At 45.4% G+C, this 19,089-nt stretch overlaps 1 protein-coding gene across 2 annotated transcripts in view; it reads left to right on the top strand.

The window, feature by feature from the left end:
* LOC144612030 (ephrin type-A receptor 5-like) overlaps positions 1 to 9,138 on the top strand; it is a 317,322-nt gene extending 308,184 nt beyond the window's left edge. For both annotated transcript variants that reach the window (XM_078431503.1, XM_078431511.1), the window contains exons 16-17: positions 3,886 to 4,041; positions 8,948 to 9,138. In XM_078431503.1, the coding sequence (XP_078287629.1) occupies positions 3,886 to 4,041; positions 8,948 to 9,053 (262 nt within the window). In that variant the 3' untranslated portion in view covers positions 9,054 to 9,138. The remainder of the gene's footprint in view (positions 1 to 3,885; positions 4,042 to 8,947) is intronic.
* Positions 9,139 to 19,089: the final 9,951 nt, after the last annotated feature.

Raw genomic sequence — 19,089 nt, forward strand, 5'->3', positions numbered from 1 at the left:
ACCCATTCCTTCTCTCCAGAGATGCTGCCTGTCCCACTGAGTTCCTCCAGCATTTTGTGTCTATCTACGGGTTTGATGAGGAGTTGGCTGCCATACCTGTAAATGTACGGAGAAACGAACATTTATGGAGGGAGCATTGCCTCCTTTCAGGAGCTATTTCAAGGAAACAATTGAATTGTCCCTCCTTGGTGCTTGATTATTAGAGTCGTCAGAGATTATTCTGGATATCAAACGGCTTAAAGTATTCCCACTAACTGAGCTGCTTGTGAACTAAAGGGCAGAAGCCAGGCAACGTCAGAAGATCTTATCGAAACGTATAAACGTATAAGATTATTAAGGGGTTGGACACATTAGAGGCAGGAAACATCTTCCCAATGTTGGGGGAGTCCAGAACAAGGGGCCACAGTTTAAGAATAAGGGGTAGGCCATTTAGAACTGAGATGAGGAAAAACTTTTTCAGTCAGAGAGTTGTGAATCTGTGGAATTATCTGCCTCAGAAGGCAGTGGAGGCCAATTCTCTGAATGCATTCAAGAGAGAGCTAGATAGAGCTCTTAAGGATAGCGGAGTCAGGAGGTATGGGGAGAAGGCAGGAACGGGGTACTGATTGAGAATGATCAGCCATGATCACATTGAATGGCGGTGCTGGCTCGAAGGGCCGAATGGCCTCCTCCTGCACCTATTGTCTATTGTCTATTGTCATATAGCTGGTGGGAAGACCAACATGTTCTTGCTGATACATCTGCCCACAGCAGAGGTGGTGATAGAGTCAGAGAATGATAGTGTGGAAACATGACCTTTGGCCCAATTTGCCCACACCAGCCAACATGCCCCATCCACACTAGTCCCACCTGCCCCGCGCTTGGCCCAGATCTCTCTAAACTTGTCCTATTTATGTTCCAAGTTTTCTTTCAAATTATCCTGCCACCCATTCTGGCTGCTAAAAATCAACTTTGCCTGTCACAGAGCACAAAGCGAGTTTCATTGAAATATTTTAGTTTAGTTTAGTTCCACGGTGTGGAAGCAGGCTCTTTGGCCAAACAAGTTCATTCCAACCATACATTACTCATACACTACCACTATCCTACACACTACCGACAATTTACAGAAGCCAATCAACCTACAAACCTGGAAGTCTTTGCCTTGTGGGAGGAAACCGGAGCACCCGGAGAAATTCCGCACGCGGGTCGCAGGGAGAACTTGTAAACAATCTAGAGACAGCACCCATAGGCAGGATCGAACCTGGGTCTCTGGCGCTGTGCTGCCATATTTAATTTCTAAAATCTTTACAAAAGCATTTCAATCGAGAACATGGATGGGTGACGTTTCGGGTCGGAATCCTTCTTCAGACTACAGTAGACTTGATTGACCGAATGGCCTAATTCTGCTCCTAGAACCTATGAACTTACACCATACATAAATACAATCAAGTCAAATTCAAATACAATAGATAGAGCAAAGGGGAAGATACAGAGTGCAGAATATAGTTCTCTGCATTGTAGTGCAACAGTTCCATAGGTTGCCACACCACTGCTTAAGTCAGGGCCAGTGAGTCCAGTATGAAGTCTGCCTGAAGGTATTTATTCACAAAATTGCTGGAGTAACTCAGCAGGTCAGGCAGCATCTCAGGAGAGAAGGAATGGGTGACGTTTCGGGTCGAGACCCTTCTTCAGAATCAGAATCAGAATCAGAATTACCTTTATTGTCATCCAAAAAAAACAAGTCTTTTGGACGAGATTTCGTCACCCACAGTCCAACAGTAAGAGCAATAAAATAACCAATAACACACACAACCACAAACCAACACAAAACAAAAAAAAGAAACATCCATCACAGTGAGTCTCCTCCAGTCATCTCCTCACTGTGATGGAAGGCCAGAATGTCTTTTCTCTTCCCCTGCCGTCTTCTCCCGCGGTCAGGCTGTTGAAGTTGCCACGTTCCAGGGTGCGCCGGACGGTGAAAGGCCCGCGGCGGGCCGACCCAAGCCCCGCGATCCGGGGCGGGCGAAGGCGAAGATGTGTCACTTACTTCTGTGGATGTGAAGGAACAACAAATGCTTGAATCTCAAGCAAAACACAAAATTCTGGAGGAACTAAGAACTTAGGCAGCATCTGTGGAGGGAATAGACAGATGACGTTTCGGGTCGGGATTCGTTTTTATGGTGATACAGCGTGGAAACAGGCCCTTCGACCCATCAAGTTCACACTGACCACTGATCACCCATTCACACCAGTTCTATGTTATCCCACTTTCCCTACACATTAGGGGGCAATTTACAGAGACCAGTTAACCATCAAACCCACATGTCTTTGGGATGTGGGAGGAGACCGGAGCACTTGGAGAAATCCCACATGGTCACGGGGAGAACGTGTAAACTCCACATAGACAGCACCCGAGATCAGGATCGAACCTGGGTCTCTGGCATGTGAGGCAGCGGGTCGACTAGCTACACCACTGTGCTACACAGACTGTGACTGTCAGTGTTTGAGGATGCAGCATTATAGATGGGGCCTTTGATCTGCACCACAGCTGAGCTGAGGAGCAATTCCTTTAACCAGAGGGTGGCGAATCTGTTACATTTTGGGTTGGGATCCTTCTTCAGAATCCACAAAGTGCTGGAGTAACTCAGTGGGTCTGGCAACATCTCTGGAGAAAAGGAATAGGTGACATTTCGGGTCGAAACCGTTTTCCAGGGTGTGACCCAAATATCCAGGACTGGTCTGACACAACTGTCCAGGACTGGTCTGGCTCTTTCTCCAGGCGCTGACTGATGCTGCCTTTGCCCTTGTCCTCTGTAGGCGAGAGAGATCCAGGTCACCACAGCTCTCTGCTTTACCAGCTTCTCCTGAACTCTTATCACCGAAGAAGGGTCTCAACCAGAAACATCATCTAACTATGTTCTCCGGAGATGCTGCCTGACCTGCTGAGTTGCTCCAGCACTTTGTGTCTTTTTTTACCACAAGAAAGTCATACCTCACTTTAAAAGAAATGATGACAGATACTTAAATAGCAATCAACATTCTTCAGACTTTGTCCTTAGTGTCCATTTTGTGTATTAACCAGCATCTGCAGTTCTTTGCTTGAATAATTCTATACTTGAATAAAATGATGTAGTTTTCTGAGGAAGTACTTCAAATCTTTACAGTTTGTGTAAATATCCAAGTATGTGTAAATATCCATAAACGAGGATGAGAACCAGAAGCTGGGGTACTGTTTGATTCACCTCTACCCCACTGGGTACATTGGACTTTGTCTATGGAACTGTTGCACTACAATGCAGAGAACTATATTCTGCACTCTGAATCTTCCCCTTTGCTCAATCTATTGCATTTGAATTTGACTTGATTGGATTTATATATGGTATATGTTCATAGGATCTAGGAGCAGAATTAGACCATTTAGCCCATCAAGTCTACCCCGCCATTCAATCATGGCTGATCTATCTTTCCCTCTCAACCCCATTCTCCTGCCTTCGCCCCATAACATCTGACACCCGTACTGATCAAGATTTATGATCTGTTTGGGTAGCATGCAAAACAAAGCTTTTCACTACATCAAGATACATCTGACAATAATAAGACCTAAACCTAAACCTAATTGATTAGGTTCAAAATACTGAAGTAACTCAGCGGGACAGGTAGCATCTCTGGAGAGAAGGAATGGGTGACATTTCAGGTCGAGGCCCTTCTACAGACTGAAGCAGGATCTCGATCCGAAACGTCACCCATTCCTTCTCTCCAGAGATGCTACCTGTCCTGCTGAGTTACTCCAGCATTTTGTAGCTTTTTCCGGTTTAAACCAACATCTGTCGTTCCTTCCTACTTGATTAGGTGCCTAGATGAGATATCAAAGACTTCAGCCTGACATAGTTTCTTTCTTTGTTCCAGACGGTCGAACTTGCTACTGGACCACAATACGACAGGTTTCAATGCATACCGGTCCGTGGGGGAGTGGCTGGAGTCACTTAAGATGGGTCAGTATGCAGACAATTTCAATGAGAGTGGATACACGTCGTTGGATGTGGTTACCAAAATAACTTTGGAGTGAGTAATTTCCTATTCAGTGTTGCTGCTTAATGCCTAATGAATGGGAGTGGTGGAATCTATTGCCACCTCGAGGTATTCACAGATTACTTCCTGACTGCTAGTAAGGTGCAACGCACTTCAGGAAAGGACGATCCATTGAACGAGGAGACAACTCCCGCATTCCTCTCCGATCCACATACGTATTAGTAAACGGAATCTGTGCCACCACTCTACTTAATACCGTAGGGTCAAGAGCCAAGCGTCTCCAAATGGGCTGCTATTTTAACAACAACGATTTGCTGTTAGAGGAATAAAAACAGAAACTACTCCAGGTGAGGCAACATCTATGGGGAAGGAGATATGGCGATGATGTGTCTGATCTGTAACTTTTCATTAGAATTCAAGGAGTAGATGAAGGAACGTCCATTTTCCCATTTCATACGCTTTGTCCATTCGAGTTTATTTGATCATCAACATTATAAAGGGGGCAAGAGGCACTCATTCTAACATCCACATGACCATCTCAAACATACGTGTCCATCAGGCAAATCAACAGTGTAATGTTTGGGGAATATGCACTTGTGTTTTAGCACTTTAGTACTTCACTGTACAGACCTTCACAGATAACCTTGGCACGATTATTCAAACTACAGCGCTGTGGCCCTGTCAAAACACAAACAGTGCGGACAGTAAAAAAAAAAAGGAACTGCAGATGCTGGTTTACACAAAAAGGATACAAAGTGATGGAGTAACACAGCGGGACCATCTGAAGAAGTGCCCTGGTGCAAAATGTTGCCTATCCATGTTCTCCGGTGATGCTTCCTGACCCGCTGAGTTACTCCAGTATTTTGGATTCTGAAGAAGGATTCCGACTCGAAATGCAACCTATCCATATTCTCCAGGGATGCCGCCTGACCCACTGTGTTACTCCAGCATTTGTTGTCCGCAGAATGTACCAATATACCTGGAGGATTTTGCGGATTGGGAATGCGTTCTACCGGCCTCTGCTTTGTGGTCAATGTAGAGCACGAGCCGTTTAATACCCAAGTCACAATCTCTTTCACGTTCAGTGGCAAGATCAGGCAGTTTCACAGGGGGCTGGGTAAAAAAAAACATCAGTGAGTATTTCTGGGCTGCAGAATCCTTTGCAAATCCTGTAAGACATTTATCCAGGTATACAGCAACAGGTACTGGAGCAGTAGTTTAGATTAGTTTAGCTTAGTTTAGTTTAGAGTTACAGCATGAAATCACGCCCTTTGGCCCAATGAGACTGCTTCGACCAGCGATCACCCGTACACTTGTTCTGTCCTGCGCACTAGAGACAATTTACAGAAGCCAATTAACCTGCAAACCTGCACGTCTTGGGAATGTGGGAGGAAACCCACGCGGTCACACGGAGAACTCCACACCCCCAAACAGTGCCCGAGGTCAGGATTGAACCTGGGTCTCTGGAGCTGTGAGGCAGCACCTCTACTCCTGCGCCACTGTGCCGCCCCAGTAGTTCACGGGCTCAGGCCAGTAAAGACATCTGAGCTGTCCACTGAGTGTTCTCATTGTTATCTGGCCCTGCTGGCATTACTCCACTTTGCCCGCAAGGTACCAGTTAGTTTATAGAATTCTCGGCACGCATGTTGGGAATATGTAACCGTGTCCTGAGAACTATGTAAAAAAAAGTTTGATGTTTGTCCACAGCTCTTTGAGATGCACTACCTGGAGATTTATGGGAATTGGTATATATTGGTGTATATTGGACCCATTTTGCCCACTCATTGGTTTTTTGACTGGCGGGTCCTTGGACCAGAATTTATGATGTGGCTTTGAGTGTGGCTATGGGTGCTCACCATTAATAATCCAGGAAATATTGCAGCAGCTTCTGGAGTAGAAATGCAGAAATGCAACGTTAACGTTAACCCACACGGTTCCACGTGGTACACTTTCTCCAGTGTAATGTGAGAAATCAATGGAATTAGAGAATGTAATGGGTAGAAATGCACCTTGGATTGTATGCACTATATACCCTTAGCAACAACATATGTGCACATTAATCTGCTTCTGAAATTCAGCTTGACTGAAACAATATTAAATGTGGGACTTTGAGATGCACTTTTTCACACACAGAGTGGTGGGTGTACGGAACAAACTGCCAGAGGAGGTAGCTGAGGCAGGGACTATCCCAACGTTTAAGAAACGGTTAGACAGGTACACATGGATAGGGCAGGTTTGGAGGGATATGGACCAAACGCGGGCAGGTGGGACTAGTATAGCTGGGACATGTTTGCCGGTTTGGGCCGAAGGGCCTGTTTCCACACTATTATTCCATGACTATGATTTTCAGGAGCAGAATATGTTGCCCAAATCTTACTGTATAGATTGTATAGAGTGTGCATACAAATGTCTACCCTCTTTTCTAATTATCCTCACTGTAAAATAACCATGGAGATATTAAGCATAGATACAAAATGTAATTGGGTATTTAAAACCATACCGAGCCACTGTCATTTAACAACCCCATTGATCCTAGAGTTTATGTGTAAATTGCCATTGCATCCCTTAACCAATTTAAAGTTCTATGCCTTTTCAAAAATGATGATTTTTTAAAAAAATGTTTATGTTTCAACTTCTAAATGCTGTATATGTCTTAATATTACGTTCTGTAAAATGTTTTTCAAAAAATAGTTATAAATTGTGCTTTTTACCTCCTGGTTTGTTGTCTTGAGAATTCTTCTGTGCAATTGTTATCTGGCCTGCTAAAACCACTGCTATTGGGTGCCAATGATGCCTAGGAATTGATGTCTGATGGCAGGAAGGGTGGAATCCTTGATTATATTTGGAGTCAGAGGTGACCAACATCACTCCACAGCCGTCTTCAAAATCCATGCATTATATTGATAACATTTGCACCAATTTAGCTGGTTTCCAAGAGGGAGACAGATTAAACTTTAAAACTCCTATGAAGACACAACATGACTTCACTTTCACTCTCATTGCTTTCACTGAAGAAAGGTCCCAACCCAAAACATCGCCCTTCCACTTTTCTCCAGAGATGGATAGGACAGGTTTGGAAGGATATGGACCAAACGCAGGCAAGTGGGAGTAGTGTAGCTGGGACAAGTTGGCTGGCGTGGGCAAGTTGGGCCGAAGGACAATAGACAATAGGTGCAGGAGGAGGCCATTTGGCCCTTCGAGCCAGCACCGCCATTCAATGTGATCATGGCTGATCATTCACAATCAGTACCCCTTTCCTGCCTTCTCCCCATACCCCCTGACTCCGCTATCCTTAAGAGCTCTATCTAGCTCTCTCTTGAATGCATTCAGAGAATTGGCCTCCACTGCCTTCTGAGGCAGAGAATTCCACAGATTCACAACTCTCTGACTGAAAAAGATATTCCTCATCTCAGTTCTAAATGGCCTACCCCTTATTCTTAAACTGTGGCCCCTTGTTCTGGACTTCCCCAACGTTGGGAACATGTTTCCTGCCTCTAACGTGTCCAACCCCTTAATAATCTTATACGTTTCGATAAGATCTCCTTTCATCCTTCTAAATTCCAGTGTATACAAGCCTAGTCGCTCCAATCTTTCAACATATGACAGTCCCGCCATTCCGGGAATTAACCTAGTAAACCTACGCTGCACGCCCTCAATAGCAAGAATATCCTTCCTCAAATTTGGAGACCAAAACTGCACACAGTACTCACACTTAATTACTCTATGAGATGCGACCTGATCCGTTGTGTTACTCCAGCACTTTGTGTCTATCTTTGGAATAAACCAGCATTTGCAGTTCCTTTCTACACATTACTCCACTTTCCTCGACTTCCCCTGCTGATAGTAGCAATAAAAGTGAGGACGGAGTCAGGGAGGCAAGCCCGTACATTCCCGCTCCGAGCTGGATCTCCTTCCAACCCTATTGTGGACTGAAACCACTCGACCTCCCTGGTCTCATGCAAACTCCAATTAAAGTTGGGTTGTGGGGTGGGAATGGTGCTAAACACAATCATAAACCCCACCTCATTAACCACTGCCCACAATTGCCACCATTACATCGCCTCAGGACACCTTTGTTGAAGTTATACGAGAAGTCTCTTTAGTAGTGTTGACAATCAGCATAGACCGGAGAACAGCACTGCACAGGAATGTGCTCTTTGTGCCGAACTTGCTGCCAAGTTGAACTGATCGCACCTGCCAGTACACAATCCACATCCCTCTATTCCCTGCGCTCCTATGTGCCTATCTAAAAGCTCTTAAGCCATTCTCCTACCTGCCTCCGCCACCACCCCTTGGCAATGCATTCACAGGCCTCCAGCACTCTCTGTCCGGCACATCTTGCCCGGCACATCTCCATTAAATGCTCTCCCTCTCATCGTATAGCTATGCCCTCTACGTTCGACATTTCGACCCCGGAAATTGTTCTGCGAAAAAAGGAGAACATTCCACCCGTGCTGTTACACATTTGGGAAATGTTCTGAGAAAACTTGACAACAAGACTTGCAATTGATGAAATGCAAGCTGGCTGGCTGGCCGTTGTCAACTGAAGGAGGATTTATTTACCAAAGATTGTCAGGTGGTTAGTCAACAGGCAGAGTGGCATTCGGGGATCAATCCTTCCGATGATAACTGCTCAATGCTTTTAGATACCAGCGGATATTTTTAAGGCAGTGAAGGTAGATTCTTGATTCATACGGGTGTCAGGGGTTATGGGGAGAAGGCTGGAGAATGGAATTAGGAGGGAGAGATAGATCTGCCATGATTGAATGGCGGAGTAGACTTGATGGGCTGAGTGGCCTAAGTCTGCTCCTATCACTTAAGACCTTATGACCTTATGCCTCCATCCTTCCCTTTGGTATCTATTCTTAGGCGGTGACAGTAGAAAGTTTGAACTCTTTTTGCATTTCACTTGAAACATTGGTGCGTTCTGTTCCTGCAGAGATTTGAAGAGAATCGGTGTGAGTCTTGCTGGCCACCAAAAGAAGATAATGAACAGCATTCAGCAGCTGCGAGTTCAGTTCATGAACGGCATGATGCCTGTGTGACCTTCTAACTGCCTGAGCTGGGAGGGGTCATTCTGCACTTTTATTTTCCCTGTGTTTATTCTTGCGTGCAAAGAGGGTCAGCCGGGGAGTGGTGAGGGGAGGGGAGGGGGAGGGTGGGGTGGTGGGATGGGGGGGGTGAATCCCCTTGAACTAGAGAATGCAATTAATGCTCACCTTACTGTTTCTGTGTTCGAATTCACCAATTTGCTAAACCTTGAAATCATCGTCACTGGAAAATGACGTATTTAAGACTAATCCCGTAAGGGTCACAGTTCATCCACATACTTCCACGTCAAGCGTCACTGAATACCTTGGCACAGTTGTTCCGCTTTTAGGTGGCGACGAGATTTTTAACAGGTTTTTCTGCAGTTCAAGACTCTAATCATTCTGTACGGAGAGCATCTGACTTCCTGGTCAATTTCAATCGAATGAAAAATAACAGCAGATCCACATTAGTTCACGTAGGTTTCCTGTCTTGAGTCTTAATGACCAACAGTCGTGTATTGAAGAGCAATATCATTAAGTTGACTACTTTGTAGTAAGTTGTTTTTGTAAATTATAAGTGCAGTTATAATATGCTATATTTATTAACTTATAGAACGTAGTATATAAGCTCTTTGCTTGACTCAGTCTTGATCAGTATGTATTTATTGATTAAAAATGTTAGCGCATAATGAAATGTTATTTGAAAGCATATTTACTTTTCTCCTGCTACATCTGAATTTTCATCTGTATATACTGTACAGTTTGCTACTGCAGGGTACAGTCTTTTCTCCGTGTAACAAAATTAACTGTATAATTTTATCAAGATGGGCGACACTTAAAATTTTGACCTGTGGACAATGCTTCGGTACCGCTCGGCGTGAGGCTGAGAGATTCAATCCTAGAGTGCTGTTTCCTTTGGACTGACGACTGACTGCACCGTTCAAAGATAGAGAGCCCTCACTAACCATAGCACTAAAGCAAATGTGCCTCTTATCAAGATAGACACAAAATGCTGGAGTAACTGCGGGACAGGCAGCATCTCTGGTCAGAAGGAATGGGTGGCGTTTCGGGTCGAGACCCTTCTTCAGACTGAAAGTCACGGGAAAGGGAAAAGAGAGGTATAGATGATGATGGAGAGAGATATAGAACAAATGAATGAAAGCTATCCAAAAGAGTAACAATTATTAAGGGAGGAGGTCGTTGCTGGCTGTTTGCTAGGTGAGAACAAAAAGCTGGTGTGACTTGGGTAGGGGAGGGATGGAGAGAGAGGGGATGCCGGGGTCACTTGAAGTTAGAGGAATCAATATTCATACCACAGGTTGTAAGCTGCCCAAGCGAAATATGAGATGCGGTTCCTCCAATTTGCACTGGGCCTCACTCTGACAATGGAGGAGGCCTAGGTCGGAAAGGTCGGTGTAGGAATGGGAGGGGAGAATTAAAGTGTTTGGCAACCGGGAGATCAGGTAGGTTCAGGCGGACTGAGCGAAGGTGTTAAACCAAATGATCGCCCAGTCTACGTTTCTCGGTGCCTCATCAGTTGGATTTGCCCTTGGATCCCGGTTGCAGGATGGCACGGTGGTATTGATATTAGGTTATTACCATCACATGAGTGAAACACATGGCACCTGCCTGAAACGGGATAAGAAACTCAGATCAAATCAGTTTGATCAGGACTGAGATATTAACAATCAAAGACTGGAAAGGAAATGTATTATTAACTTATAGAACGTAGTATATTAAAGTGTTTGGCTGAGTGCTTTCAAAGTCAATTCAAGCACAGAATGAGAAATAAAAATGAATAGAAGACTCAGTTCATAAAGAGAAAATACATAATAATGACCTTTTGAAAAAAAAATCTAACGAGAAATAAATATGCAATTGTTAGTTTTCAGTCCCAGGGTGTTAGTTTGGCAGTAAAATCTACTGTGTTAAATCCTACTGAGGCTGTCACCCACACTGAAATAGACAAGTTTTGTTATAGGAAAGATGTTGTCAAGCTGGAAAGAGTACAGAGAAGATTTTACAAGGATGTTGCCAGGACTAGAGGGTCTGAGCTATAGCGAGAGGTTGAGTAGGCTGGGACTCTATTCCTTGGAGCACAGGTGGATGAGGGGTGATCTTATAGAGATGCATAAAATCATGAGAGGAATAGATCAGGTAGATGCACAGAGTCACTTGCCCAGAGTAGGGGAATCGAGGACCAGAGGTCGTAGGTTCAAGGTGAAGGGAGAAAGATTTAATAGGTATCGGAGGGGTAACTTTTTCACACAGAGGGTGGTGGGTGTATGGAACGAGCTGCTAGAGGAGGTAGTTGAGGAAGGGACTATCCTAACATTTACGAGACAGACAGGTACATGGATAGGACAGGTTTGGAGGGATATGGACCAAACACGGGCAGGTGAGACTAGTGTGGCTGGGACACGTTGGCCAGTGTGGGCAAGTTGGGCCAAAGAGCCTGTTTCCACACTGTATCACTGCATGACTCTATGACTCTAGGTTGTAATATTCTGCAGCATTCATTTTGTTTGCTGCATAAAAGTGCAATGGCCTCATGCCAAGCAGTGCATTCAGTGCTGATCTACCCTTGACCTGCGTGGATTTTCTCCTCCCACACTCCAAAGATGTACAGGTTTGTAGGTTAATTGGCTTGAGTTTGTATACTTGGTATTAGTGTAAATTGTCCCTAGTGTGTGTAGTAGGCTTGTGTTAATGTGCGGGGATCGCTGGTCGGTGCGGACTCGGTGAGCCCAAGGGCCTGTTTCCGCGCTGTATCTCAAAACCTTGGGACAAAGAGGCATACCTTGACACCAGAGCACTTAGAAGAGAGGTTAGGAGGCATCTCTTGACTTCCAAAGCAGGACGTTATGTAGGCTTTCTCCTATAAAACGAAGATAAAGATATCTTAATTAATCATTTCAAATCCAAGATCACCAGCTTTTATTGGTCAAGGTTGTTCAATACTGTAGAATGGAGGGCAGCTGGATGATGTTTGGGTTCCAGATCAGCCATCATCTCACTGGTTGGAGGGACTGGCTTAAATGGCTAAATAAGCAGCTCTTGTCCCTTTGTTTATACATCAGTGTTCAAGATGAGAGTCAGTCTTATTGTAACAACTGGATAAATAATTGTCTAGAAATCTGAAACGACAAAACAGATGAACTCATTCAATACATCTCCACTGAATCAAACAGCTACCTAGGGGCTCATGAACAATGACAGCAGGGCTATTAGTTAACTCCAGGCTTAGTGTTTAAAAACAAGATAAATCATCCAATTAAGGATAGCAAATAAATGTTATTATAAATTTATTTTCAACTTCAAAGAACTTAAAGAAGAATTCCAGCACTAGAAAAGTAGTCTGCTTCTCACCTCTGTTTGCAATGCAAAGATTTATTGCGGTTATTTTTAAGCCTGCTTTTAAAAGTTCTCTTCTCCTGCCAAACCTGCCGATGACATTTACGGTCAAAAATGCATCAACACCGGTTCGAAGAACATTTTAACACTTCCGACTGTCCGTATTTGTCCTAGAAATACGTCTTTGAGATTTGTCAAAGGAATGCATCGGTTCACGTTTTCAATCACTACAGTTCAGATTGCTTTTATCTTTCCAACAGCCGACTGCTGGTGTGTGCCAGTACTCCAACCTTTCCACCAGTGAAGGTATTCTGAGCTATTTGAAGTCCCATTTAATATAGGCACTGAGCTGTGGGTTTGGATGCATCTAGGTTGACACTATGTCCAATGCCTGATGGTGATGCAACTCTCAAGAGGGCTCGATGGTGGGGACTCTGACAGTCACACAAGGTATTGTTATGCACCTCCATGTTCTACAATTTTGGGCAGATACATGGATACGAATAGACACAAAAAGCTGGAGTAACTCAGTGGGACAGGCAGCATCTCTGGAGAGAAGGAATGGGTGACGTTTCGGGTCGAGACCCTTCTTCAGACTGAGTTTAGTTTAGTTTATTGTCACGTGAAAAGCTTTGGTTGCGTGCTGAGCAGTCAGCGGAAAGACAATGCATGATTACAGTCGCGGTCTACAGATTTAGAGGGATGTGGGCGAAATACAGGCAAGTGGCACCTGCGTAGATCAGACATCTTGGTCAGCATGGTCAAGTTAGGCCGAATAGTCAGTCTCCAAACTGTATGACTATGACTCCAACAAAAAACTAAAAGCTTGTCCTTGCACAGCCTCTGAGAGATTTATTGCCACTGAAGTTTGTCAGAATGATTATGGCGAATGAAGAGCTGTCATGATATTCCTACTCTTGTGTAAGTTAAAGGCCTTGAAGTGCTACTTTAAATGTGGCCTTTCATCTGACACAGACAGACATGTTGCCACTTGTAAAGCTGGTAGCAGGCCGACTCTCACTGTAATCGCTCATTAAGTTGATCCAATTTAAGACAATTGCCATCCAATTAAAATTATGACTTTAGCAATTTTACTTGGACCTCATCCATGATGGGCAGCACGATGGCGAAGCGGTAGAGTAGCTGCCTCACATTGCCAGAGAGTCGGGTTTGATCCTGACCACGTGTACCTTCTCCCTGTAGGCAAATCAGAGTTTAAGTCAGCGATTTGTAAGGTATCCACATGCTTTCAGTCCAGCCGTGTCTTCCATTGGTTTCAGGATGAGATGCGAAACTTTTGTTGGATCCTTCATGTTGACTTGAAGTCCGCATCAACAGCTAAGCTCATATGTCCCATGGGATCGGAGACTGGTACTCGGAGACGGGCATGGGCTTGGAAGGTGGGCACCCCATATGCAAGGGTCAGGCGGACAAAGATGCCTCTTGACAGAGATCGGGAGCACTGCCTGCCCATGCAAGTCAAAGAGGAAGTTATCATCCAAGGCTCTGTCCATATACTGCCAGTGAACTGCAAACGGTTCATCTTTCTGGTGAGGTCCCCTTCTGGAGAAGGCTGGCACAACCCATCTTCATTGGCACCATGCCATTCATTTTAAGATAGTCCAAACTGTTCCTTGGTGGACCAGTGGCAATTTGGCAGAAATCATCAGACTCAAGGAATATACAAGAGGGCATAGCATTAAGGTGAGAGGGACAAAGTTTAAAGGACATGTGTGGGGCGTATTTTTTTACACAGAGGGTGATGGGTGCCTGTAATGCGCTGTCAGGGGTGGCAGTGTAGGCGGATGCGATAATGGCATTTACGAGACATTCGGATAGGCAGGTGAATATGCAGGGAATGGAGTGATATAGGTTATGTACAGGCAGATAAGAGTTGGCCTTGGCGCTAGGGTTAGCATGGAGAGTGTGGGCCGAATGGCTTGTTCCTGAGCTGTACTGTTCCACGTTCTCAGAGTAGGGACGGTGTGAAAGTGAGATGTATTCCCAGCGATGTGTATTTTTGGAGGTGAAGGCAGATTGTGGGTCGGGCGTGGGAATAATATTCCAATGAAAAGAACGATGATTGGCGAATCAGTGCGAGAGTGTCAAAGGATTTCCACACTAACATGATCGTTTTGAAGCGTGCGTTAAGTTTGGGGCAGAGTTGCGAGGGGTTAGTCCGGGCATTTTGAAAGGAACATGGGTTATTATTTCAAGGTTGAATGTGGAGGAATGCATCTTACAGTGGAGCCAGTCAACAGCATCTGAACCTTTCAGTTACCGGGTAACAAGCAAACACATCAATGCTATTAGAGTTGACATATTGCTTTCCGTTGTTTACGACTAAATGAAACTTTAACAACCTTAGCGCGCTTTATTTATTTTAACGGCTGTATCCTGACACCGCCTGTGTATTTGTTTGTGTACATGTTTTTGTAGTGTAAGATATGAAATTTTATATTTTCATAAAAAAATAAATTTTTATATCAGCACTTGTGAATCGCAATTTGTTTATCAATAAAGCAAAATAAGCAAGGTAATACTTTTCACGTTGCATTTTGCTCGAACTAACTTATCTAGGGGAAATACTATTACAGCACAACGAAGGTTAACATTGGGGAAACATTAGAAACAGAGACAAGTAACTGAGGATGCTGGTTTGCATAAAAAAGATGCTGGATGAACTCTGGGTCAAGCAGCATCTCTGGAGAACATGGACAGGTGATGTTCGGGTTGGGACACTTCTCGAGACATTGTAGTAGTGCGAGGGAAAATGCTGAAGAGAGGGCCGCATGGTAGCGGTGGAGTTGCTGCCTTACAGCGCCAGAGTCCCAGGTTCGATCCTGATGACGGGTGTTGTCTGTACAGAGTTTGCATGTTCTCCCCGAGACAGCGTGGGTTTTTCCGGGTGGAACAGTTTCCTCCAACACTCCAAAGAATGCAGGTTTGTAGGTTAATTGGCTTCTGTAAATTGTGCCGAGTGTGTTGGATATTGCTAGTGTATCATTGGTCGGTGCGGACTCAGTGGGCCGAAGGGCCTGCTTCCACACTGTGTCTCTCAACTCTAAATTCTAAAGAGGTGGGGGCAGGTCAAAGTCTGGCACATGGTAGATGGATACAGGTGATGTTTGGCAGGTGGTTGAACAAAGGCCAGAGACCACAAAATAGTTTTCCCTTCCCTTGTTCAGTCACCTTCAGTCTTTAGGGCCCAAATCCTGGCTGCTCATAACATAACCTTATCATCATGGTGGCGTAGCAGTAGAGCTACTGCCTCATAGCACCAGAGACCCAGGTTCAATCCTGACTACGGGCGCTGTCTGTACGGTTTGTACGTTCTCCCCGTGACCTACATGGGTTTCCTCCAAGATCTTCGGTTTCCTCCCACACTCCAGAGACGTACAGGTTTGGAGGTCACTTAGCTTGTTATAAATGTAAAATTGTCCCTAGTGTGTGTTGGATGTTGTTAATGTGCGGGGATCGCTGGTCGATGCGGACTCGGTGGGCCGAAGGGCCTGTTTCCGCGCTGTGCGTCTAAACTAAAATAAACAAAACATTATCCCATATCATCCAATCAGTCTGAAGAAGGGTCCCGACCTGAAATGTCTCCTATCCATGTTCTCCGGAAATACTGCCTGACCCGTTGGGTTACTCCAGCACTTTGGTGGGAAAACATTGCTCCGTGAGAATTGTCCGGCTTGGGTCAGGATTGGAGGAGAGACTGACCTGGATTACAAGAGAACAAGACAATCAGATGTGCAGGAAGCCTCTGAGCCACTCGAACCTCTCCAGTCATTCAATGTGGCCAATCTGTGTGGTGAATGCACAGAGTTTTTTATCCGGGTATGAACAATAAGTTTGGTTGAAGGTCCTGTTTCCATGGTGCACATCACTGACTCTGGCTCAATCTATCTTAGACCTTTCCTGTGCCAACTCCCCATGCCCTGGAATTCCCCTCTCTTTCAAAACATATCTATCTGCGTTTTAAATACCCCAGTTGTCTAGCCTCCAAACGCTTCTGGGATAGAGTATTCCAGAGATTCAGAGAGAGAGAATTTCAAGCATATCACAATGGAACAGTATAAGAAAATAACTACAGATGCTGGTACAAATCGATTTATTCACAAAATGCTGGAGTAACTCAGCAGGTCAGGCAGCATCTCGGGAGAGAAGGAATGGGTGACGTTTCGGGTCGAGATCCTTCTTCAGACAATGGAACAGTACCTACACAAGTCCCATAAGAGATTTCATGGTGATTGACGCACTATTGGTCATGAACATCTTCACCAAATCTGTCTGAGTTGATTAAATTGCTCTCTTTTGGAAATGTGGAACTGTTGTCAAACCCTTCATGATTCTTCTGGGCTGCCTCTCTGATGACCGACGTACCATAATGTTCTTAATGATCAATGGAGGGACACTTGCATTGCAGCTAATAATTTCACCGCCAACTTTGGGGGGAATATCTATCAGAAGTCTCTAATGGCATGGACGAACAGTTATGAGACCATAAGACATAGGAGCAGATAGGGCCATTCAGCCTTTTGACTCTGCTCCTCCATTCGATCATGGTTGATCTATTTTTCCCACTCAATGCCATTCTCCTGCCTTCTCCCCGTAACCTTTGATGCACTTATGAATCAAGAAGCTATCAATCTCCACCCAAAGACTTGGCCTCCACAACCGTGTCTGGCAATGAACTCCACAGATTCACTACCCTCTGGCGAAATAAATTTCACCTCATCTCCATCCTAAAGGTACATCCTTTTATTCTGAGACTGTGCCCTCTGGTCTTCGACTCTCCCGCTACTGGACATATCCACTCCACAGCCACTCTCCGCCTGTTGTTATTCAGTAGGTTTCAATGAGATCCGACCTGGTCCTTCTAAACTCCAGCGAGTGCAAGCTCAGGATGAGTGGGATTCTCTGGGAACCTGATAGTTTGCGATAGTAACATTTTATTTGTTTAGTTTAGAGATGCAGCGCGGAAACAGGCCCTTCGGCCCACCGAGCACGTGCCGACCAGCGATCCCCGCACACTAACACTATCCTATACACACTAGGAACAATTTTTACATTTACCAAGCCAACTAACCTACAAACCTGTACGTCTTTGGAGTGTGGGAGGAAACCGAAGATCTCGGAGAAAACCCACGCAGGTCACGGGGAGAACGTACAAACTCCGTACAGACAGCGCCCGTGGTTGGGATCGAAGCCGGGTCTCTGGCACTGAAAGCTCTGTAAAGGCAGCAACTCTACCGCTGCGCCACCGTGCCACCCCCCCCCCCCCCCCCAACATGGTGTCCCTTCTTCCTCCTCCTGTTCCTCGTGCCCTTGTTTTTAAAGGCACTCCTCTCTCTGGTGCAAACTACTGTCAGAATGGGCAGACGGAAGCAGTCGATGGTGAAGGCCTTGCCTTGTTTGTACTCCACACTCCTGTACTGATGCAGGCAACAAAGGGTTAAGAGGCTGTGTCGGCCTCTCATAATGTTCATTGTGCGATTGCTGAATGGATGAATTAGAATTAGAGCTGCCGCTTCGACAGATTTGTGCCGTTAATTTTAACCAGCCGAATTACCGAGTAGGTCATTATTAAATCTGACTAAGATTTCAATTGAACCGTTGCATTGTTGGAAGACGAGCATCACTGAATGGCAAACAATTAAAACTAGACGTGGATTAGGAGTCACGGTATTTCTTGAGATTTGGCATTACGTTCATTCCCAGGCCGAGACGCTCCTGATTCATGAGGCTACTTTGATTTCATCCCCAGGGAAAGTTACGGGTGGGGCGGCGGTAGAGTTCCTGCCTTGCAGCGCTAACGGCGCCGGAGACCCGGGTTCTATCCCGACTACGGGCGCTGTCTGAACTGAGTTTGTACGTTCTTCTCGTGACCTGCGTGGATTTTCTCCGAGATCTTCGGTTCCCTCCCACAATCCAAAGACGTGCAGGTTTGTAGGTTAATTGGCTTGGTTTATGTAAAATGTAAATTGTCCCTAGTGTATGGTAATGGTAATGTGCGGGGATCGCCGGGCGGCGCGGACTCAGTGGGCTGAAGGGCCTGCTTCTGCTCTGTATCTCTAAACTAATCTAGACTAAACTCTTCTTAGGCCCCCTCGGCCGTGGCTGATAATAGACAATAGACAATAGGTGCAGGAGGAGGCCATTCGGCCCTTCGAGCCAGCACCGCCATTCAATGTGATCATGGCTGATTATTCTCAATCAGTACCCCGTTCCTGCCTTCTCCCCATACCCCCTGACTCCGCTATCCTTAAGAGCTCTATCTAGCTCTCTCTTGAATGTATTCAGAGAATTGGCCTCCACTGCCCTCTGAGGCAGAGAATTCCACAGATTCACAACTCTCTGACTGAAAAAGTTTTTCCTCATCTCTGTTCTAAATGGCCTACCCCTTATTCTTAAACTGTGGCCCCTGGTTCTGGACTCCCCCAACATTGGGAACATGTTTCCTGCCTCTAACGTGTCCAACCCCTTAATAATCTTATACCATGGGTGATGCATCCTAGTTGGCTGCTTGCTCCACACCTCGTCTAGAGCAGCGTCGCTTGTGGCTGAAGAGACCAATGCGGGAGTGACAGTCTCTGTGGCAAAGGTCACATTTGTGCGCGGTCTCTGGTCTGTTGAAGTTGCTGCGCTCCTTTCTGCGTGCCCGCTTGCCTGCCGCTGCGTTCATCAGTTTCTC

Source organism: Rhinoraja longicauda, chromosome 3, assembly GCF_053455715.1.
Source record: "Rhinoraja longicauda isolate Sanriku21f chromosome 3, sRhiLon1.1, whole genome shotgun sequence".
Classification (NCBI taxonomy): domain Eukaryota; kingdom Metazoa; phylum Chordata; class Chondrichthyes; order Rajiformes; family Arhynchobatidae; genus Rhinoraja; species Rhinoraja longicauda.